Here is a 24498-nt window from a genome sequence, read left to right on the forward strand (position 1 = left end):
CCTGGGAGCCTTCGGGCGTCGCTGTTCTTATAGGGGGCAGTGTACAGCAGGGCGCATGTGCGCTCTTTCTTTGGCCCCATGAGTCGGAAGGAAAGGAGTTATACAGAGCCAATTCAAACTACTGTCCTCCAGTGGCAGCGATGGATTTTGGAAACCCTATGAAAGGTTGGAAAGTGTTGAGTCAAAGGACGAACTGCTGCTCCTCAACCTCCCCTTGAAACAGTGCAGGTGGCTGAGGTCAGAGTGGGAATGAGCGGAGAATTGAAATGACAAGTGACTCCAATCCCAGTGTACAGCAGATTCCATTGCGAGCAGTGAATACATGTACCTACATTGCAAGAAGTACAAATAATTCACTGTTCAGTTTCAATAGTCAAAACCTTGACAGCAGCCTGAACATGGGTACTTTATTTGAAGAGTAAGTGATACAAAGTAAAATAAAACCATTTCCAAGATATGAAATTCTATCCCTGTTGTAGGATTTTTTTTAAGTATCAGCAGAAGTAAATGCTGACTGTCACAGTGAACATAATCAACTAAACTTGTTCCTGCATATTGAACTATGTTTCCAGTGTGAACTCCATAGTGGGTGTTTGGAGGTGACGTGTTTCCCATGCACTAACTGCTCTTGTGCAATGTTTTTGGGCTTATGGGTTTGGGAGATTCTGTTGAACATCTGGCTGAGTTGCAGTTGGATAAAGCCAGCTTCTTTCTTCCTCTTCCTTTCTTTCTCGCCCTCTTTTTCCCTTTCTGCATAAAGGTTCAAGTCTCGTGTAGGTACAGACCAGATGGTGGGCTCCCTTCTTTTGATGGACATTAGTGAATTAGTCTGAAGTATGTTTGTGACCTATCAGTTTTCGCTTTCACTTTTTGCTATGTTACATTTGTTTTACAGGGCATTGAGAAGGGATGTTTCTCAGGAACAAATCTCAAACCAAACATTGTGCCAAGACCTCTCTGAGTAGCTTGATTCATCAGGACCTGAATATCATTGGATTTTGAACATGGAAGGAAGAATTACCATTACCAGTGGGGAGAACCCATACATATGTTCTGTGGGTGGACTAGGATTCAGTCAGTCATCTAGTCTGTCAAGACATGAAGTTCATCATAGTGAGGAGAAACTGTGGCAATGTGGGGACTGTGGCAAGGGATTTAAATATCCCTCTCAGTTGGAAGCTCATCGGCGTAGTCACACAAGGGAAAGACCGTTCATCTGCTCCAAATGTGGGAAGGGATTCATTCAGTTGTCCCACCTGCTGACACACCGGCGCGTTCACACTGATAAGAGGCCTTTTAAATGCTCAGACTGCGTGAAATGCTTTAAAAGCTCCAAGCAACTGATATCCCATCAACGTGTCCACACTGACAAGAAACCATACAGGTGCTCTCACTGTGGGACTGGGTTCAGGCAATCATCCGATCTCACTGTACACCAGCGAGTTCACACTGGAGAGAGGCCATTCATCTGCTCAAAGTGTGGGAAAGGATTCATTAACTCATCCCATCTACTGACACACCAGCGAGTTCACACCGAGGAGAGACCATTCACCTGCAATGAGTGTGGGAAAGGATTTACTCAGCTATCCAATTTGCTTAGACACCAGCGAGTTCACAGCGATGAGAGACCCTTTAATTGTCCACATTGTGGGAAGTGCTATAAAAGTTCTGGAGAACTGGTGCGCCATCAACGTGTCCACACTGATGAGAGACCATTCAGGTGCTCCCACTGTGGGACTGGGTTCAAGCGATCGTCTGAACTCACTGTACACCAGAGAGTTCACACTGGGGAGAGGCCGTTTTCCTGCTCAGAGTGTGGGAAGGAGTTCACTCAGTCATCCCACCTACTCCAACACCAACGAATTCACACTGGGGAGAGACCATTCACCTGTTCAAAGTGTGGGAAGGGGTTCATTAATTCTTCCAACCTGCAGAGTCACCAGCGAGTTCACAAGTAACTAAGCGTTGGGGTTTTGCTGTTTGTCACATCTTGGACTGAAGTGTATTCATGTTGTGGACAAAAGTAAAGAAAGCAGCATTCCGTTAAATAATGTGTCAAGGCTTTTTAGTATCCCTGGCACAAGTTAGTTCTTTTAAAAAGTGTGTCCTCCAGCCCCACTTCCAACAAGTGTGAAGAACTTGGAAAGGTTCCTTGCCAGGGCTTGAGACAATCCAATCAGTTGTCCCTGCCCAATTCCCTTTTTCCCCCTTCCCACATGCAAACTGAGTCTCTGAAGTTCCTCCTTGCCCAAGTCCTGAATTCCCATCTTTCTCTATTTTCCCTCCTATCTCAAGTCATATCCTGTCAGAGTTCATCATAACCAGCCTATTGCTGCTGTGACCCTATTCCCAATTAACTGCTGACCATTTAGATTTCCCATGCTAGCTAAGATAGCTGACTTTGCACAAGCAAAATACTAGTTGGTTGAGATCTGAAATAAAAACAAAGTGGTGGAGAAACTCATCGTTGTTAGCATTCTGAATCCAATATGACTCTTCTTTGGAACTGAAGAATCAGTGGACTCAGTGTTAATTCTGTTCTGTCTTCACATATGCTGCCAAGTTTCTCCACTTCCTGTTTTTGTTTCGTCTAACTCCTTCTCTTGATTGTAGTATATGAAATTCCTGAGGGGCATAGATGGGGTAAATAGGAAGAAACTTTTCTACATTAGTCGAAGGATCAATAACTGGCCCATAGATTTATGGTAAAGGGCAGATTTAAGGCAAAATTTTTGCACCCAGTGGGATGTGTGTATCTGGAACTCATTGCCTGAAAGGGTGGGAGAGGCAGAAACCTTCACAATGTTTAATTAGTATTTAGATGATCACTTGAAGTGCCATAGCACACAAAGCTGCAGACCAGGTGCTGGAAGATGGAATTAGAATAGATATAGTTTTACAGCACCAATGACTGTAAAGATGCATGTTAAAATCTGCCTCTTCAATCCAGGTAATGAAATTCCTCTGAAGCACTCTGGGATATTTCTTGTTCAATGTTTTCTCAAAATGCATGTTGTTGCAAAGCAAAATTCCACAAATCACAATCAGATAAGTGATCAGTGCAAAGATTTTTAGCTTTTTTTTTTAAACAAAAAAAAATTAGGGTCACTATTTAATCAATTCAACTTGTCTCCCAAAGTCAGAATTTCTCCAGGACTCACTGGGCATGAGGTACAACTGCAAGATAGAAGCAGGCCGGGGGAATGAATTAAAGTAGAACTTCTGAAGCAAGAATGGTGAATAAACTGAACAGAAGACTTCTTATTCTTATCCCCTGAGATTCCACAAGCTCTGTTGCTAACAGCAAAGGGAAGCCTTTGACTTTGTCCTGATTTGATATGTCTCAGGAGAATTGTCACCAGAGGAGTGATGGTGATGCTGTGCCAAAAATGTTTAGGAATCTTTTAATATTTATTGAGTCTTTGTGCCGTATTCATTCATTGTTTGTATTAACCCTGACTGTTATTCAATTAGTTGCATTTGATTTTTGAACAAGCCCAGGAAGAATTGAGGTCCTCCATTTAAACTCAATTAGAAGAAAAAACATTCTTTCACCATTGTGTATCATTCCTAAGATGTACTGCAGTTACTCACCACTTGCACCAAGACTACTTCAATGGTACCTTTTTAAAAAGACTGCTAACATCTAGAAAACAAGGTTGGCAATCAATGGGAATAGCACCATCTGCACGTTCCCTTCCAAGACACGCTCACCATCCTGACATAGAAATAGGTCACTGTTCCCTAAAAGACACTGTCCCTTCCTTACAGTGTTGTAGCTGTCCCTATGCCCCAAAACAAATGTTGCTGTTCAGGAGGCAGCTCACCACCACATTCTCTCGGACAACCAGTATGGAACACAAGTATTCAGCAGCACCACCCATATACCATAAATGAATATAGTAAACTCCGACTTTGAAATTGAACGAGAGTCCAATTATACAGCTACCTCTCACCTTCCCCACAGTAACTTGCTATTAATGGTAATGTAAGTTAACGTAATCTTTAACAGATTTATTTTTGACTCTTTGCCACTTTTATTTTTTCCAAAAGAAATACCAGGCTTTGAGAACAGTAATTCCTCTTGATCCTGAAATAAACAACGCAGGGAGGGCTCACAGGGTCAGGTAACGTTGTGGAAAAGACAAAAGCTGGCAAATGGTATTTGGACCCTTTCTGAAACCTGATCTGTTCTGAAGAAGAGTCCTTAAATGGTCGACAGATTTTTGCACAGATGATGTCATCCTACCAGACAGTTGATTTATTGATTTAACAATTCGAAACACTGAAAATAAATTGAGAAATATTGATGTTGATGGTTATGGATTCATTTCCTGCCATGAAAGCTGGAAAAATGTTTCCTGCAGATCCACTTGATTCAATTTGATTTCAGCATTGAATATTTATACTGGTGCCATTACTTTATTCTACAATATTGGAAGCTCCAATTTGTTTAAAATAAAAATTCTCCATTTTAGTTTGTTTCAGTTTATATTCTATGAATTTTTAATCCAATTAATTTCTTTTAGCATAATCACTGTGTCATAACAACTCAGCCACATGAGAATGATCTGAGAAAAGGATGAATAAAAACGGCATGAATAAAGAAGTTGAAATAAATGGAGGTTCAGATTGCAATTCAATGAAGCAAAAATGGGTGAACCGTGAAAAGAGGGATAAGTAACATGCAAGAGTATGGAAAAGGGTTAAGGCAGTGAGAGTTGTTAAGCGATCAAAAATAGGCGAAGCCCAGGATTTTGTTCCCTGGCCCTGGTTCAGCCAGAATTCCATCCAACCTTGCCACCATTCTTTTATAGAGTAATACAGCATGGAAACAGGCTCTTCAGCCCAAACTGATCCATGCCTAGTATGGTGCCCACTCAGCTAATTCCAATCATCTACATTTGGTCCATTTCCCTTTAAACCATTCCCATCCATGTACCTATTTTTTACATATTGCTATTGAACCTGCCTCAACCACTTTCTCTGGCAGCCCATCCCACATATGCACCACTCTAAGTGAAGAACTTGTCCCTCGGGTCCTTCTTAAACCTTTCCATTCTCACCTTAAACCTATGCCATCTAGTTTTCAATTCCCCATCCCTGGAAAAAAGACTAGATGCATTCATCCTATTTATGCCCCTCATGATTTTATCACCCCTTATTCTCCTATGTTCCAAGAAATAAAGTCTTATCCTGGTCAATGGCTCCCTATAACTTAGGCCTACTAGTCCTAGCAACGTCCTTGTAAAGTTTCTTTGCACACTTTCCAGTTTTACTATGTTTTTCCTATAACAGGGTGACCAAAACTGTGTACAATACTCCAAGTGCGGCCTCACCAATGTACCATAATGTCCCAACTCCTATACTTGATGCCTTAACCGATGAAGGCCAGCATGCTAAATGCCTTCTTCGCCACCTTATCTACCTGTGACACTGCTTTCAACAAACTATGTACTTGTACTCCTAGGTCCTTCTGTTCCACAACACTCCTCAGAACCTTACCATTTACTGTACAAGTCCTACCTTGGTTTGACTTTCCAAAGTGCAACACCTCACACTTGTATATATTGAACTGCATTTGCCGATCATCAGCCCACATCCCCATCTGATCAAGATCCCTCTGTAATTTTTGAATACCTTCCTTGCTTTCAATGATACCTCCTAATTTTGTATCATCCGCAAACTTAGTAATCATGCCTTGAACATTCACATCTCTGGAGCTCGTGCAACCTAACCTTCCTGACTAGACTGCCGTGCAGAACCTTGTCAAAGGCCTTACTAAAGTCCATATAGACCGTATCCACTTCCCTACCCTCATCTATCCTCTTGGTTACTTCTTTGAAAAACTCTGAAAGATTTATTAGACATGACTTCCCGCACACAAATCCATGCTGACTATCCCTAATCAGACCACGACTATCCAAATGTTGGTTGATCCTGTGCCTCAGTGTCCTCTCCAGTACCTTGCCTATTACTGATGTCAGGCTTGCTGGCCTGTAGTTCCTTGTCTCGTTGCTGCCTTACTTAAAAAATGGAACAACATTGGCCACCCTCCAGACTTCTGGAACTTCACCAGTGGCTAAATATGAAGCAAAAATCTCTGCAAGGGCCTCTACAATTTCTCCCCTAGACTCCCACAAAATCCAAGGGTGGAAATGATCAGGTCCAGGGGATTTATTCAACTTAATGCGCTTTAAGGCTGCAAACACCTCCTCTCTGGTAATATGTATGCGGTCCAAAACATCCTCACTTATTTCCGTTATTTCCTTAGCATCCGTGATTGTCTCCACAGTAAACACCGAAGGGAAACAATCATTAAAAGATTTCCCCCATCTCCTGTGGCTTCATATAGATGGCCATGCTGATCTTTAAGGGGACCTATTCTCTCCCTCGTCATCCTCTTAATATAGATATAGAACTTCTTGGGATTATCTTTAACCTTATCTGCCAATTCCATCTCATGCCCTCTTTTTGCCCTTCTGATTTCCCTCTTAAGTGTGCTCTTACACTTTTTATAGTCATTTAGGGATTCACTTGTGTCCAATAGCTTAAACACAATGTATGCCTTCTTTTTCTTGACCGGAGCCTCAATATCCTTTGTCAGTCAGGAATCCCTAAACCTGCCAGCTTTTCCCTTCACTCTTACAGGGACATGCTGTCCCTGGACTCTTGATATCACTTTTAAAAGCCTCCCATTTTCCAGTCATTCCTTTGCCTTCAAACAGACTTACCCAATCGACCTCTGCTAGATTCTGCCTAATGGCCCCAAAATTGGCCCTGCTCCAGTTCAGCACCTTAACCTGTGGACCTGTCCTATCACTGCTGAGCAGTCAATGGCTTTTCAAGCTCAAGTGATGGGAATTCCTTGTCCAACTCAATCCTGAAACAAAATTGTGAGAGAGTGTCAAACAGAGATTGGCAGATCTGGAACAAAAACAGATTTTGCTAGAGAAACTCAGCAGGTCTGGCAGCATCTGTGGAGACAAAAACAGAGTTAACGTCTTAAGTCCATTGACCCTTTCTCAGGAGATTGGGAGGTCTCTATTTCACAGGAGTACAACTCAGCCACGTGTGAGCCAGCAGAACATTTGTTGGTGACTCCTTCACTATCTCCCAATTTTAACGGGGCAATTTTGGGCCAGGTAGGACCAAAAGCCCTCTTTGATCCCAGCAATCATAACATGTAGACACCACTGTTGCAGAGAGTTTGGATTTCTTAACTCGGCTGATCAGTGTTTATATCCCTGTCTTTTATACAATGTCGTGACTACTTTCAAGCAGTACACAATGTTCTAGCTGTTCAATTTCAATTGAGCATTAGTCAGCTTTGCTTTTTGCATCAATCACAGACATCACCTCCACTGTGTAAGTCTCAAATTCAGTCTTTGTTGTGGGTTCTGTCTTCACCAAATATTGCTGCTGGTGTTATAATGATTGATCTCAGCAACATCCAAATATCAAGTCCTGAAGAACGACTCCGATGCGAAACATTGTCTTTCCTTCTCCTCGGATGCTGTCTGAACTGTTGTGCTTTTCCAGCTCCACATTTTTGACTGCAAATATCAATATTGGTTTATGAAGCTTTTATTCATCTGCCTGTAAAATAGTTTAATATTTTCTGTTCTTTGATTATTTAATTTCACAGTGGAGATGCTGCTGTGAAGCACTTTCTAATTGGAGATGCAAGTCAATTTCAAACACTGAATTGTATATTTTGAACTCAAGATCACTTCCAGATTGAAATAAACGTGCATTGTTTTGTTGTAATCAAGTTCTTCTTGAGAGTTCTTGAATCTAGAGGAAAGATGACAGATAGCACTTTTAAAAAAAAAAGAGAACATCGTGACTTATCCAGAATGTTAAATTCCGTACAGTTATAGGATTGTAACATCAACAGAAACAATATGTCTTCAGACTGTTCCTGGATGTGATTAACAGCAGTAATAACAATGGCATCCAAACTCTGCAGTCACTCAGGAACTCACCAGTGCCACAGCTTTCATGAATCAGTTATTCCACCCCACCATGAACTCGCTGGTGAGTCAACAAGTTAGATGAAGTACTGAATTCCTTCCCACAAGTGGAGCAAGTGAATGGTTTCTCCCCAGTGTGAACTCTCTGGTGTGTCAACAAATTGGATGATTGAACAAATCCCTTCCCACAATCAGAGCAGGTGAATGGTTTCTCCTCAGAATGAACTTGCTGGTGTGTCAGCAGGCTGGACAACTGAGTGAATCCCTTCCCACACTCTGAGCAGAGGAATGGCCTATCCCCAGTATGAACTCGCTGGTGTATCAGCAGGGTGGATGACTGAATGAATCCCTTCCCACAGTCAAAACAGGTAAATGGTCTCTCCCCACTGTGAACTCGCTGGTGAGTCAGCAGGTTGGAAGAAGTAATGAATCTCTTCCCACAAGTGGAGCAGGTGAATGGCCTCTCTCCGGTATGAACTCGCTGGTGCGTCAACAAGTTGGTTGACTGGGTGAATCTCTTCCCACATTGCGAGCAGGTAAATGGTTTCTCCTCAGTGTGAAGTCGCTGGTGTGTCAACAAGCTAGATAACTGAGTGAATCCTTTCCCACATATGGAGCAAGTGAATGGTTTCTCTCCACTGTGAACTCGCTGGTGTGCAGTGAGGTTGGATGAATTCCTGAACCTCTTTCCACAGAACAAGCAACTGAATGGTCTTTCTCCTGTATGAATTCGCTGATGTGCCATGAAGCTGGTTGATTGAGTGAATCCCTTCCCACATTCAGAGCAGGTGAATGGCCTTTCCCCAGTGTGAACTCGCTGATGTTTCAGCAGGTTAGATGACTGAGTGAATCCCTTCCCACACTCAGAGCAGGTGAATGGCCTCTCTCCAGTGTGACTACGTTGATGAATTTCCAGCTGGGATGGAGATCTGAATTCCTTTTCACAGTTCCCACATTTCCATAGTTTCTCCATGTTGTGAGTGTCTCTGCAGGTCAGTTGAATACTCAACACACAGATCACGTAAATGGTTTCTCTGTGAATGATATCATTTTTTTCCCATCTGAATAACTCGTTAAAGCTTTGTCCATAGTCAGAACACTGTCTCTCAGTATGTGTAACCAGTCAGAGTTGTTTCTTTGTACATCTAGATGCTTTTTCAATCACACTGATGTGTGAAATATTTCCCCCTGAACAGATGTTTCCTGTTCCACGTTCAGAAGCCAATGATATTCAGATTCTGATGAATGGAGTAACTCTGTCAGAACTTGGCATCATGTTTCATTTGAGTTTCCTGGTTTAAACCTCCTCTTTTATTCACCTGTACCAGGAAATTTAAAAAAAAAACTCACTGTCAGTTTCTATGGAACATATTCCTCTATTGTTCCCCCAAAGCTGTAGATCCTCATCACACACACTCTCCCCCGGGCTAATTCTGTCCCTTTCAACAATTTGGTCCAACTGGAGACTGTGCTCCAAGCCGCACTGCGCATGCACGGGCTGACGATGGGGCCAACTGATTGACGGCAGGTCCGGGACAACTGCACGAGAGGAGCGGGACCGCAGAATAGATCGGGGCTCGGCTAGTCCTTCGATCAACGGAAAGCATGAGCAGCGAGACTGGAGGCCAGCGGCTGGTCCTCCAAGCAATCGGAAAGGCTTTGAGGGCTGGGCTGACCTTGGTGCACGTATCCCGCTGCTGTTAACTCGCGGAAAAAGCCCCGAGCGGATACTATCGATTTAATCTTTCTACAGCGAAAGTTTCCATCCGATCTTCGACGTGCTCCTGAAGCTACGCAACCCCGTCGCTTGCTCTCCCGCTCCTCTGAGAGGACCTCACCCTGGGGTCGGAAGTTAACGCTACTGAGTTGAGTCCGGCCAAAGCTCAACTACTGTGTGTGTATCAGCAACTGGGTCTTGATGATTGACGGCCTGTTTGGTCCAATAGAAAGGGAGCGACGTGTCCGGATGACTGATGGTGCGCATTGGTCCTCCAACCAATGAGAGTGAATGATGGGTGGGACTAGAGAACGGGTGCGTGCTTCCACCAATGAGTGAATAAGGGGCGGGGCGGATCGCTTGCCGCGGAGTGGGACACGGTCCAAGTTCTTCTCAGGAGCAAAGTGGGGATTTGGAGAATAGCATATCCTCTTCCTTGCAGAAATACAATGAAAATTGGATGAAGGAGTGGAAGGGTGGATTAGCAAGTTCGCGGACGATACGAAGGTGGGTCACGTTGTGAACAGTGCGGAGGGCTGTTCTAGCTTACAAAGGGACATTGATAGAATGCAGAGCTGGGCTGAGAAGTGGCAGAAGGAGTTTAACCCTGAAAAGTGTGAGGTGAGGTAATAGAGGGATTGAGTTCAAGAGCCGTGAAGTTATGCTCCAGCTATACAAAAGCCTGGTTCGGCCACATCTGAAGTATTGTGTCCAGTTCTGGTCACCTCATTACAGGAAATATGTGGAAGTGTTAGAAAAGGTGCAGAGGAGATTTACCAGGATGTTGCCTGGAATGGAGGGAAGCTCTTACGAGGAAAGGTTGAGAGAACTAGGGCTTTTCTTTTTAGAACGACGAAGGATGAGAGGTGACTTGGTAGAGGTGTACAAAATGATCAGAGGTATATAGAGTAGACAGCCAGAGACTTTTTCCTAGGGTGGAGGTAGCTTTTACGAGGGGACATAGGTTTAAAGTGAAAGGAGGTAGATATCAGGTAGACGTCTGAGGTAGGTTCTTTACTCAAAGAGTGGTAGGGGTGTGGAATGCATTGCCGGAGAGGGTAGTGGAGTCGGCCTCGTTAGGGGCATTTAAGCGGCTATTAGATAGGCATATGGATGATAGTATAAAGTAGCGGTGGAGGTTAGATAGACCTTAGGTTTAGGGTAAAAGTTCGGCACAACATTGTGGGCCGAAGGGCCTGTACTGTTCTATGTTCTATGAAAAGCTTTTACAGCGTCTGCCTCCTCTGATATCTTAAAATACAAGTACCTCAGTACAAATCTTGGATACAAAACAGGAATAAAACAGTAGTTGCATTACTTTACACAGTTCAAAACATAAGTTAGAAATAAGAGACAACAAGGTGCAGGGCTGGATGAACACAGCAGGCCATGAGGCATTGTTAAAGGATTGTCTTTACAGCCAGGTTTAAAAAAAAATCAATAAACATTACTTTGTAGCATAGAGATAACAAGGTGTAGAGCTGGATGAACACAGCAGGCCAAGCAGCATCAGAGGAGCAGGAAAGCTGACGTTTCGGGCCTAGACCCTTCTTCAGAAATGGGGGAGGGGAAGGGGGTTCTGAAATAAATAGGGAGAGAGGGGGAGTTGGATAGAAGATGGATAAAGGAGTAGATAGGTGGAGACGGGACAGACAGGTCAAAGAGGCGGGGATGGAGCCAGTAGAGTGTAGGTGGGGAGTTAGGGAGTTAGGGAGGGGATAGGTCAGTCCAGGGAGGATGGACAGGTCAAGGGGGCAGGAGGCTAGTAGGTAGGCGATGGGGGTTGGGCTTGGGGTGGGAGGAGGGGATAGGTCGGAGGAAGGACAGGTTAGGGAGGCGGGGACAAGCTGGGCTGGTTTTGGGATGTGTTTGGGGGAGGGGAGATTTTGAAGCTTGTGAAGTCCACATTGATACCATTGGGCTGCAGGGTTCCCAAGCGAAATATGAGGTGCTGTTCCTGCAACCTTCGGGTGGCATCGTTATGGCACTGCAGGAGGCCCAGGATGGACATGCCGTCTGAGGAATGGGAGGGGAAGTTGAAATGGTTCACAACTAGGAGGTGCAGTTGTTTAGTGAGAACCAAACGTAGGTGTTCCGCAAAGTGGTCCCCAAGCCGCCGCTTGGTTTCCTCGATGTAGAGGAGGCCACAACGGGAACAGCGGATACAGTATACCACATTAGCAGATGTGCAGGTGAACATCTGCTTGATGTGGAAAGTCTTCTTGGGTAGCAGTTCAGTGCAGGGCCTCCGAGGAGGCGATGGCCTAGTGGTATTATTATTGGACTGTTAATCCAGAGACCCAGATAACGTTCTGGGGACGCGGGTTCAAATCCTGCCACGGCAGATGGTGGAATTTGAATTGAATAAATACCTGGAATTAAGAATCTAATGATGACTGTGAATCCATTGTCAATTGTTGGGAAAACCCATCTGGTTCACTAATGTCCTTTAGGGAAGGATGTGACTGTAGACCCACAGCACTGTGGTTGACTCAACTGCCCTCTGGGTAATTAGGAGTGGGCAATAAATGCTGCCTGGCCAGCTACACCCTCCTACTGTGAATGAGTAAAGATGAATAAAGACTCTGACCGTGGTCTGACTGTCTGCGCTAGACTTTTGTCCAACAGCCATCCCTGTCCCAATCTGCTCCATGCTGGCACTCAGCTGTTCCAAGTTAAGTGCCAGGACTGCTTCCCCTGTGCCAGTCTCTGCCCAGGACTCGCTGTCTGCACGCTGCTCCGGGACTCACTCCCCATGCGTTGCTCCAGGAGCTCTAAGCCTGCATCTGCCGCTGCTCGAACAGTCACCGCTGGGGCTAAGGGGAGAGAAAAAGGAAAAAAGAGAGGGATAAAAAAGAAAGAAGAACAGCTGGAGCAGAGGACCTCCAGCAGGAGCAGCTGAGTCTGCCACCATTTTGTCTCAGCTTGTGTGAAAGGATGCTCCTCAGAAATTAGATTCATCTGCTTTAATTTCTGTCATGCAGTTAGAGTGAAGAGTATTTTTTTTCTATGAGGAGTGACATGGGAAACTGGATTCATTTAAACTGCATCAAAGTAATTATGTAAAATATTTGTCTTTCGGGACCTGTAACCAAGAGAAGCGAATAGGTTTATCTCATCGTTATAGACATAATTAACTCCTGTCAGAATCAAATGATCACCACTCCAATATAACAGACATAAAAACAGAGTAAACCCATCAGCTGGTCCCTGGGATGAGGGCTGGGAGAGCTTGGGACGATTACATCTCTCACTCAGTAAGGCAAAAATTGATCCCCTCTCTCTCCCCATTAATCCTGGACAGTATATGGCATGAATTTTTCCTGTTTCCATTCATGTCTGAAAGTTCTAGTCTGTATCTAGGCTGTGTTGTACCTAACTGGGAGTGTTCAATGTGGACAGTGTAGGGAAGCTTTATTGTGTATCTAATTTGTGAACCATCTCCCTGGAACAGTGTGATGGGGTTAATGTGAAAGGAAATCAAGGGACAGACTCGATTATCCAAATAGCTCAATTCTGCTCCTGTATCTTATGGTCTTATGCAGAAGGTTTGTGAATGTCCTAAATATTTCTGCACTGTGTATTTAATATTTCACTCCGGGTGTAGATATAACAGTGTTGGTTTGAATTTACTGACTCACCAATTGTTGGAAATACTATTTCTTTATTTTCCTGATGAAATTTTCAACCTCTGCCTCAGATTTCAGTCTTAACTCTAATGAAAGAAGAGCAAGATTTTCTCTACTCAGTCCTGATGACTAAAGCCTCTCTTCCCTGCGATCCTCTTGGTGAATCTCTGCTGCATCCGTTTGGTGGCCCTTTACACCTTCTGGGTGAAAAAAATCTCCTTTAGACCACTTAATCTTCACCTTAGACATGTGCCTTCAAGTCTTAGACACGTCTGTCATGGGGAAAAGACTCTCATAATCTACCCTGCCTATGCCTCTCATAATTTTGTTTACCTCAATCGGATTCCCTTCAGCCTCCTCTGCTCCAAGGAAAACAAACCTATCCAGTCTCTCTTTATAATTTTTCATAACAAGTAACATCTTGGTGAATTTCTTTTTGCACCCTCTCAGAGAATCCCTACACAGCAGAAGGATGCCATTCCACCCATCAAGTCTGCAACAACCCTCCAGAGAGCATCCCACTGGATCTACGCCACCCCCACTGCTCCCTCACCATGAAATGGTGCATTTTATCATGGCAGCCGTCATCTCCAGTGAAATCATATCTTTCAGCTAGTGTGGCAACACACAGTATTCCATCTGTGGCTTAACCAAACTTTTATAAAATTGTAAGAAAACTTCCTTGCTGCTGTATTCTACGTCCCAGGTAATGAAGGCAAGCATTCTGTATGCCTTCTTCATAATCCTGTCTACCTTTGCTGACATCTTCAGGGATCTATGGACTTGTGCACAAGGTGCCTTTGTTCTGCCCTGGAGACCTGACATTCATTGTGTATATCCTTTCCTTATTAAACCTCCTAAAATGAATCACGTTGCACTTATCAGGACTATATTCCATCTGCCATTGCTCTGCCCAATTTACCAGCTGATCAATATCAGATTGTAGCCTGAGACTATCCTCCTCACTATCAACGACCACCAATTTTCATGTCATCTGCAAGCTTACTACTTATACCTCTACATTCACATCCAAATTATGTACATGACACACAGCAAGAGTCTCAGCATCAATCGCTGTTGTACACCAGATCACAGGCTTATAATCAGGGGAAAAAAAATCAATTTTCCACCATCACCCTTTGCCTTCCTATTTGCAAGACAATTTTGGATCCAGCTTGCAACTTGCCTTGGATCCAGACTCCCTAATTTCTTTTATAAGCAACTTACCCCACACACTTTTAAATGGCCTCCCCTGCATTTAATGACCTGTACCTAACACATGCTAGATTACGCTGGGATTGGGTGATGTTAGGTGGTTTGGTGAGAGACTGTTCAGATGCTCTCACTGTGGGACGGCCTTCAAACATTTGTGTCACCTCACTGTACACAAACAAGTTCATACTGGGGAGAGATATTTCACATGCTCTGCGTTTGGGAAAGATTTCACTCTCTTTTTCCATCCTGAACAGACACCAGCATGTTTACACTGGAGAGAAGCTATTCACCTGCACTGAATGTGGGAAGGGATTTGCTCACTCACCAATCCTGCTGTGACCTTTGAGCATGTTCGAACTGATGAGACACATTTTAAATGCTCAGATTGTGGGAAGTGCTATCAAAATTCTGGCAAGCTGACATCTCACCAACAGGCTCACATTGATGAGAAACCATTCTGATGTTCTCACTGTGGATTTGGGTTCAAGTACTCGTCTCAACTCACTATACGCCAATGAATTCAGACCAGGTAGAAACCATTCACCTACTCTGACTGTGGGGAAGGATTTTCTCAGTCATCCCACCTGCTGAGAAACCAAACAGTTTACAGTAACTGCGGGGATTGAATTTTGCTGATCACATCCAGGACTGCATTCTGTTCATTTGGATCTGTTCCTGTTGATATACATCAACCCCAACTCAATAACAGGGCTAATAATCTGATAAAAATTAAGATAAATTAGTATTGTGTGAAAGTCACTGTGTTCTGAGTTATTTTACTGTCTTGAAGGCATGCTACTTCATTTCGAAGTGCTCTCTGTCTCTGCCCCCTGTCTATTTCATCCTCCCCTCTAAAATCATGGGTGAAGAGCACGTATGTCAACAAACTGAGGCAATTCATCCAACTGTATCTCTGCTCCTTTCCCTTTCACTAGCCCACTGAGACAAACTGCCCCTAACACCCTTTCCTGTATGAGCTCTGAACTTTCTTTCTCTAGTTCCATCCCAATCTATGATGTGGATCAATACTGTGGAGACATGCATAGTAAAAGTTGTGAGAGCATAAGGGTGTCAGTTGAGGACAGGGGAGGTGTGAATGTTGAGAGTGGGGTAAGGATTGTGAACTGAGACACCATTGACAGGGTTAAGATTAAGAGATGCGAATGTGGGGATGCTGTGGTTATTGGAATCACCCTATTTGGACATATTATGACACACTTCGAGGGTTGGTGGATTGAATCAGTATGTCCTGGTCCAGATGGAGGAGCATTATTGCTGCACCACAAGAGCTGTGGAACACTGTAGACACATGAGTGTGCGTGCGTGTGCGTGTGTGTGTTTCTGTGTGTCTGTAAGTTAGTTGGCTGAGAGCATGGGTGCTCCTCTTCTTCAATAGACAAAGCTGATCCTCGGAAAGTGGGCTATGGACCCTGACAACATTTTGGCAATAGTATTGAAGACCTGTGCTCCAGAACTCACCCCAATCCTAGCCAAGTTCTTACACTATAGTTGCATCACTGGTATCTACCCAAATAAGTGGGAAATTACCCTGATTTGTCCTGTATGTATAAAGCAGGAAAAATCCCCATCAGTCTACTCTTGATCACCAGTAAAGTGTCATCAACAGTGCTAAGAAGCAGCATCTGCTCAGCAATAACCTGCTCACTGATATTCCATTTGGGTTCGCATCTCCTGACCTCATTACAAACTTAGGTTCAAAAATGGACAAAAGCACTAAATGCAAGAGGTAAAGTGGGAGTGATAGCCTCTGACATCATGGCTGCATTTGACCAAGCATGGCATCAAAGAGCCGTAGCAAAACTGGAATTAATGCAAATCAGGAGGCAAACTGTCTGTTGATTGAAGTGATATCTGGCACATAAGGTTGTGTTGGAGATCAGTCCCAGGACATCTCTGCAAGAGCTCCTCAAAATAATGTCCCAGGCCCAATCATCTTCAGTTGTTTCATCAATGATCTTCCCTCCAATATAGGGTCAAAAGTGGGGATGTTCCCCGATGATTGCATAATATCTACCACTTGTGATTCCTCAGATACTGAAGCAGTCCATGTTCGAATGCAACAAGATCTGGACAATATCCATCATTGGTCTGAAGAATTGCAAGTAACATTTTCACCATGCAAATGGCAGGAAATGACCATCTCCAATCAGAGACAATCTAACCACTGTCCTTAGACATTCAATGGTGTTGCCATTGCTGAATCCCCGCTATCAATATCGCAGAGGTAACATTGAACAGAAACTGAAGTGGACTAACCATATAAGTACAGTAGCTACAAGAGCAGGTCAGTGGCTCCTGATTTCCTAAAGCTTGTCAGCATCTTCAGGGCACAAGTCAGGAGCGTAATGGAATACTCCCCACTTGCCTGGATGGATTCAGCTGCAACAACACTTAAGAAGCTTGGCACCATCCAGGACAACGCAGCTGTTTGATTGGCACCACATCCACAACTATCCATTCCCTCCACCATGGATGCTCAGTAGCTGCCGTGTGTGACTATCTACAAGATGAAATTCACCAAAAATCCTTAGACAACACCTCCAAATCCATGACCATTTCCATCTAGAAGGATAAGGGCAGCAACATGGAAACAACACCACCAGCAAATTCCCCTACAAACAACTCACTATCTGACTTGGAAATATATCACCATTCCTTCAATGTAACTGGGTCAAAATCCTGGAATTTCCTCCCTGAGGGTGCTGTGTGTCTCCCTCAAGGACATGGACTGCAGTGGTTCAAGAAGGCAGCTCGCTACAATTCTACCTTCTTAAGAGCAACTAGGGACAGGCAATAAATGCCGGCCAGCCTGCTACACCCACGTCCCATAAGAGAATAAACAAAAAATCACATTGAAAGACTGGAACAGTACGTTCAGAGATTCTTGACTTCAGCTTGAAATATGTTCAACAAACATGTTCACTGCGCACTGTGTAAATCTGACATCAACACAACCATTTCCCTGATCAGCATCAAGTGTTTGGTGCATTTACACCACAGAAACACAGCGCAGCTGCATATCCCCATTGAGCTTCCTGCAATGCAGCCATTTGTCACTGCACTGTTTTGATTGGAATATGTTGATTTTGGCCAAGATAAATGGCAGTTCTGGTGAGAGAAGAAAATGCTGATGCAGCAATATGAAATTGGCATTGCACAGGAGGCGGTCATTCCATAGATCAGAACCAGGCCAGCTGTTTTTGTTAAGTAAAGTTCAACATAGCTTTAAAAACAAAGAGAACAAAAATCTAAGAACAGTACAGCACAGGAACAGGCCCATCAGCCCACCAAGCCTGTACCGACATGTTGTTGCCTTTTCTAAACTAAAAATCTTTGCCCCATATTGGTCCATATCCCTCTACTCTCTGTGTATTCATTTATCGGTCAAGATGCCTCTTTAAATGTTTCTGTCGTATCCATCTCCTCACCTCTGGCAGTGCATTCCAGGCGCTCAGTGCAAAAATAAACACTCTCATCTCCTTTAAACCTACTCCTCTTTTACCTTAAATCTATGTCCTCTAGCAACTGACATTTGTATGCTGGGGAAAAAAAGACTGATTATCCATTTTATCCGTGCCTCATGTAATTTTGCAAACCTCTACTAAGTCATCAGGTTTTTGGAAAACTGGAATGCCTTTTAGGATACAAAAGTGTTCAAAAAGGATGGGTCTAAACTGGACCGGAAAGGGACCAATATCTTAGCAGGGAGATTTGCTCATTCTATTAAGGGAGGCTTTATACTGGTAGAGAAGGCGAGAGGAGGAATTCTAAGTCGCCGTGTAAATGGAAGGATTGATGGCATCGGTTCTGAATGTGAGGACAACATGTCAGTTAGAAAAGAAAGATAAGAGAGAGAGTATTTATTAACTCTGGAGAACTAAATTGCATTTATTTTAATGCAAGGGGTCTTACAGGCAAGGCTGATGAACTCAGGGCATGTTTAAGAACATGGGATTGGGATGTCACAACTATTACAGAAACTTGGCTGAGAGATGGCTCAATGTTCCCAGTTTTAGATGCTATAGGAAGGATAGAAAAGGAGGCAAAAAAGGAATGGGGGTGTGTGGCGTTTTTGATTAAGGAATACATTATTGCTGTAACTAGGGAAGATCTTTCTGAAAAACCTTCCAGTGAAAGTATATGGGTAGAAATTACAAATCAGAAAGGAAATATCACTTTGATGGGATTGTACTATAGGCCCCACAACAGTAAGAGAGACATTGTGAAACAAATATGTAGGGAGACCTCAGATATACGTAAGCATAATAAGGTTGTAATAATGGAGGATTTTAATTTTCCAAACATTGACTGGGACAACCATAGTGTTAAAGGTTTGGATGGTGAAAAATTTGTCAAATGTGCTCAAGAAATTTTTCTTTATCAATATGTGGATGTTCTTACGAGAAAAGGAGCAAAACTAGACCTGCTTTTGGGCAATGAGGCAGGGCAGGTGACTGAAGTAAAAGTGGGGGAACACTTTGGGTCTAGAGATCATAATTCTATTTGTTTCAAAATGGATTTGGAAGAGGATAAGGCTTCCATAAGAGTTAAAGTTTTTAATTGGAGTTAGGCAAATTTTAATGGTATGAGACAAGAACTTTAAAAAGCTGATGGGAGGAGACTGTTTGCAGGTAAAAGGATGTCTGACAATTAGGAGGCGTTCAAGAGTGTGATGACGAGAGTTCAGAAGCATTTTGTTCCTGTTGGAGTGAAGGGTAAGACTGGTAAGATTAAGAAATAATGGATGGATAAATATATTGAGGTTGTAGTCAAGAATAAAGAGAATCGTTTTTTAAATATAGACAACCTGGTTCAATTGAATCTCTTAACATAAAAAGTGTAGGGGCATTCTTATGAGACAAATCAGGAAGGCAAAGAGGGAATGTGAGTTAGCATTGGCAGATAAGGTTAAGGATAATCCAAAGAGATTCTACAAATACATTAAGAGCAAGAGGGAAACTAGAGAGAGAGAGAGTTGGGTCTCTTAAAGATCAAGAAGGTCATCTTTGTGTTGAATCCCAGGAGATGGGAGAGATAGTAAATGAATATATCGCATCAGATGCAAAAAATGATTTGGGATAGTCAGCATGGTTTTATACAAGGAAAATAGTGTTTCTCACACTTGATTGAGTTTTTTGAGGAAGTTACCAAAAAGCATGGCAGAGCAGTAGACATTGTTTATTTGGATTTTGGAAAAGCCTTTGACAAGGTTCTGCATGGTAGGCTAATTAGTAAAGTTAAGTCACGTGGGATTTAGGGTGAGCTTGGATACATAATTGGCTTAACGGCAAGAGACAGAGAGTAATGGTGAAGGGTTGCTTTTCGGACTGGAGGCCTGTGACCAGAAGTGTTCAACATGGATCAGTTATGGGGATTTGGGATGAGAATATAGAAGGCATGGTTAGTAAGTTTGCTGATGACACCAAAATTGATGGCATTGTAGACAGTGAAGAAGGTTTTCTAAGATTACAAAGGGATCTTGATCAAATGGGTCAATAGGCTGAAAAATGGCAGATTGAGTTTAATCTGGATAAATGTGAGTTATTGCATTTTGGTACAAAAAACAAGAGTTGGGGTTTCTGTGCTGTATGACTCCATGACTGAAATACAAATGAAAACAAACTGATTTTGTCCAATCTGTCCTCAGAGATAATACCTGCCAAACCCAGCCAACATCCTGGTAAACCTGTATTCTCTACAAAGCCCTTCATATCCTTCTGATAATGTGGTGACCAGACTGTATGTGATATTCCATACATCGCCTCCCAATAATTATATATAGCTGCAAAATAATTTGCTAATTTTTACATTCTTTGTGGACCTGTACAACTAGATACCAGATACTACAGCCACATTACCTTTCTTAGTACCTGCCTACGGAACCAGATCATCCCCAATGGACTACAGTCCACATTCAGGCCTTCCCAATTTGGCCCCAACCGTGACAATGTCTATATTCAGAACATTGAGATCCTTCAGAAGCGTTTCTCCCTGCGACTCCTGAAACACACAACTCGCAGCAATGTGCCAGCATCTCCTGGCACTACAATCAAGCCTACCCCAGCTCAGAGCCTCCCTCTCCCAGACCAGCAAAGGACCTCTCCTGTTTTTTATTATTCGTAGGATCCACAACCTGAACTCACAATTCTACTCAGTTTTATTGGCCATGTGGCCACTGTCAGAGCACTCACGAATGATGTCACATCCTCCGCCGCCGGGTACACCACTTCCAGGACAGCGAACGCCATTGACACCGCTGCTGATGCCATCGCCTCCATTTCCGAGGCCAACACCACAGACACTGAGGACGCACCTACCGTCACCGCTGCTGCCGCTGCCTACCCCGCTCCGCCCACCGCTGACCCCGACGCAACTCCGCCCACGCCGACGCAACTCCGCCCACAGCCAACGCCGCACGGCCCACCACCGACGCTGACGTCGCTCCGCCCACTGCCTCCACAGCCAGCAGCTCCAGAAGAGACTATAGCACCCAGCCTGCCGAGTCTTCTTCATCCCCCCCCAGACCTCCCCCTTACTGAGGACGAACGGTCAGTCCTCAGTAAAGGGCTCACCTTTGTCCCCCTCCACCCAAACATCAACGAATACCGCTCACGCTTGGACGTTGAACAGTTTTTCCGCTGCCTCCGCCTCCGCGCTAACTTCTTCTACTGTGAGCCTAACCCTCCCTCTACTGACCCCTTCTCCCGCCTCCAACATACCCTTCCTCCTGGACACCACCCCAAGGCCTCCTACCCTCCCTCGACCTCTTCATCTCCAACTGCCGTTGTGACATCAATCGCCTCAACCTCTCCACCCCTCTCACCCACTCCAACCTCTCCCCCGCAGAACGTGCAGCCCTCCACTCCAATCCCAACCTCACCATAATATCCGCGGACAAGGGAGACGCAGTTGTAGTATGGCGCACTGACCTCTACATCACCGAGGCCAGGCGCCAACTCTCTGACACCTCCTCCTACCGCCCCCTTGATCATGACACCACACCCAACCACCAAACCATCATCTCCCAAACCATCCACAACCTCATCACCTCAGGTGACCTCCCAATCAAAGCCTCCAACCTCGTCATTCCCCAACCCCGCACCGCCCGCTTCTATCTCCTTCACAAAATCCACAAACCTGACTGCCCTGGTTGACCCATTGTCTCCGCCTGCTCCTGCCCCACCGAACTTATCTCCACCTATCTCGACTCCATTTTCTCCCCCTTGGTCCAGGAACTCCCTACCTACGTCCGTGACACCACCCACGCCCTCCACCTCCTCCAGAACTTCCAATTCCCCGGTCCCCAACACCTCATCTTTAGCATGGACGTCCAGATCCTATACACCTGCATTCCCCATGCATTTGGCCTAAAGGCCCTCCGCTTCTTCCTGTCATGCAGGCCCAACCAGTCCCCCTCCACTGACTCCCTCATCCGCTTAGCTGAACTCGTCCTCACCCTCAACAACTTCTCTTTCAATTCCTCCCACTCCCTACAGACATGGGTACCCGCATGGGCCCAAGCTAAGCCTGCCTCTTTGTAGGTTACATGGAACAATCCCTCTTCCGTAGCTACACTGGCCCTAAACCCCATCTCTTCCTCCGATACATTGATGACTGTATCGGCGCCGCCTCGTGCTCCCACGAGGAGCTCGAACAGTTCATCCACTTCAACAACACCTTCCACCAACCTTAAGTTCACCTGGACCATCTCTAATATCTCTCTCTCCTTCCTGAACCTCTCTGTCTCCATCTCTGGCAACCACCTAGAAACCGATATCCATTTCAAGCCCACCGACTCCCACAGCTACCTAGAATACACCTCTTCCCACCCACCTTCCTGCAAAAATGCCATCCTCTATTCCCAATTCCTTCGCCTCCACCGCATCTGCTCCCAGGATGAGGCATTCCACTCCCGTACATCTCAGATGTCCTCATTTTTCAAGGACCGCAACTTCCCCCCCTCAGTGGTCGAGAACGCCCTCGACCGTGTCTCCCACATTTCCCGCAACTCATCCCTCACACCCCCTCCCCGCAATAACAACCAAAACAGAATCCTCCTCGTCGTCACGTACCACCCCACCAACCTACGGATCCAACGCATCAGCCTCTGACACTTCCGCCATCTGCAATCCGACCCCACCACCGTAGACATTTTTCCCTCCCCACCCTTAACTGCTTTCCGGAGGGACCACTCTCTCCGTGACTCCCTTGTCCGCTCCACACTCCCTTCCAGCCCCACCACACCCGGCACTTTTCCCTGCAACCGCAGGAAGTGCTACACCTGCCCCTACACCTCCCCCCTCAACCCTATCCCAGGCCCCAAGAAGACTTTCCATATCAAGCAGATGTTCACCTGCACATCTGCTAATGTGGTATACTGCATCCGCTGTTCCCGTTTTGGCCTCCTCTGCATCGGGGAAACCAAGCGGAGGCTTGGGGATCGCTTTACGGAACACCTACGCTCGGTTCGCACGAAACAACTGCACCTCCCAGTCGCGAACCATTTCATCTCCCCCTCCCATTCCTCAGATGACATGCCCATCCTGGACCTCCTGCAGTGCCACAACGATGCTACCCGCAGGTTGCTGGAACAGCAACTCATATTCCGCTTGGGAACCCTGCAGCCCATTGGTATCAATCTGGACTTCACAAGCTTCAAAATCTCCCTTCCCTCGACCGCATCCCAAAACCAGCCCAGCTCGTCCCGGCCTCCCTCACCTGTCCTTCCTCCCACCTCAAGCCCCACCCCCATCTCCTACCTTCTAACCTCATCCTGCCCCCTTGACCTGTCCGTCCTCCCTGGACTGACATATCTCCTCCCTACCTCCCCACCTACACTCACCTTTACTGCCTCCATCCCCGCCTCTTTGACCTGTCTGTCTCCTCTCCACCTATCTTCTCCTCTATCCATCTTCTATCCGCCTCCCCCCCTCTCCCTATTTATTTCAGAACCCCCTTCCCTTCCCCCATTTCTGAAGAAGGGTCTAGGCCCAAAACGTCAGCCTTCCTGCTCCTCTGATGCTGCTTGGCCTGTGTTCATCCAGCTCTACACGTTGTTATCTCGCCTAGATACATTAATGCTTCTAAGCATTCTACCATTCATTGTGTACTTGTCTCTTGCATTTGATCTTCCAAAATTCATCATCTCATATTTGTCTTAATTCAACTTTATCTGCCATTTCTCTGCCCATGTCTCCAGCCTATCTGTATCCTGTTGTATCCTCTGGCAATACTCTCACTACCCATAGCTTCCCCAAACTTTGTGTTATCCACAAACTTAGACCACGTACATTTGACTCCAAATCTATTTAGGTTATCTGGCAGCATGGACGAATTGGACCAAAGGGTTAGTTTCCTTGCTGCATATCTCTATGACTCTATGACTGTAAATCATTTATATATCATCATTTAAGGGGAGGCACGGTGGCTCAGTGGTTTGCACTGCTGCCTCACAGTGCCAGGGACCGGGACTCGATTCCACCCTCTGTGCAAACTCTACACAGTCAGTCGCCCTTCTCCCCATGTCCGCGTGGGTTTCCTCTGGGTGCTCCGGTTTCCTCCCACAGTCCACAGATGTGCAGGGTAGTTGGATTGGCCATGCTAAATTGCCCATAGTGTTCAGGGGTGAGTAGATTAGGTGGGTTATAAGGGGATGGGTCTGGGTGGGATGCGCCAAGGTTCGGTGTGGATTTGTTGGGCTGAAGGGCCTGTTTCCACACTGTAGGGATTCTATGCTGCCTGAGCTGCTCAGTGTTTGGAGCATTTTCTGATTGTGAAGGCAGGAGTTACTATATAACACAAATGACAGGGAAGGGATAGACTGCAAAGCAGGAAAGGTTAATTGTCCCAAGTCATGAGTTTCAAGTCAAATTATATCAACCACTTACTACCATCATCTCAGAGATCCTGGGATCTGGTAATAAACATTGGTGTCAGTGTC

At 45.0% G+C, this 24498-nt stretch overlaps 2 protein-coding genes across 6 annotated transcripts in view; one reads left to right on the plus strand and one right to left on the minus strand.

The window, feature by feature from the left end:
* Nucleotides 1–4477, plus strand: part of LOC109937641 (zinc finger protein 420-like) — a 51320-nt gene extending 46843 nt beyond the window's left edge. Inside the window, exon 6 of the mRNA XM_048619425.1 lies at nucleotides 1031–4477. Within this exon, the coding sequence (XP_048475382.1) occupies nucleotides 1031–1958 (928 nt within the window). The 3' untranslated portion in view covers nucleotides 1959–4477. The remainder of the gene's footprint in view (nucleotides 1–1030) is intronic.
* Nucleotides 4478–5645: 1168 nt separating this feature from the next.
* The window catches only part of LOC109938354 (gastrula zinc finger protein XlCGF7.1-like), a 30907-nt gene continuing 12054 nt past the window's right edge, over nucleotides 5646–24498 (minus strand). For 2 of the 5 annotated variants that reach the window (XM_048619418.1, XM_048619420.1), the window contains 2 exons: nucleotides 12284–12509; nucleotides 5646–9295 (listed from right to left, as the gene is read on the minus strand). In XM_048619418.1, the coding sequence (XP_048475375.1) occupies nucleotides 8014–8949 (936 nt within the window). In that variant the 5' untranslated portion in view covers nucleotides 8950–9295; nucleotides 12284–12509 and the 3' untranslated portion in view covers nucleotides 5646–8013. Of the gene's footprint in view, nucleotides 9296–9652; nucleotides 9759–12283; nucleotides 12510–24498 lie in introns of those variants that run through there. The other 3 variants (XM_048619419.1, XM_048619422.1, XM_048619423.1) reach the window with 3 other exon arrangements.

Source organism: Rhincodon typus, chromosome 42 (genome assembly GCF_021869965.1).
Source record: "Rhincodon typus isolate 14 chromosome 42, sRhiTyp1.1, whole genome shotgun sequence".
NCBI classification, from domain to species: domain Eukaryota; kingdom Metazoa; phylum Chordata; class Chondrichthyes; order Orectolobiformes; family Rhincodontidae; genus Rhincodon; species Rhincodon typus.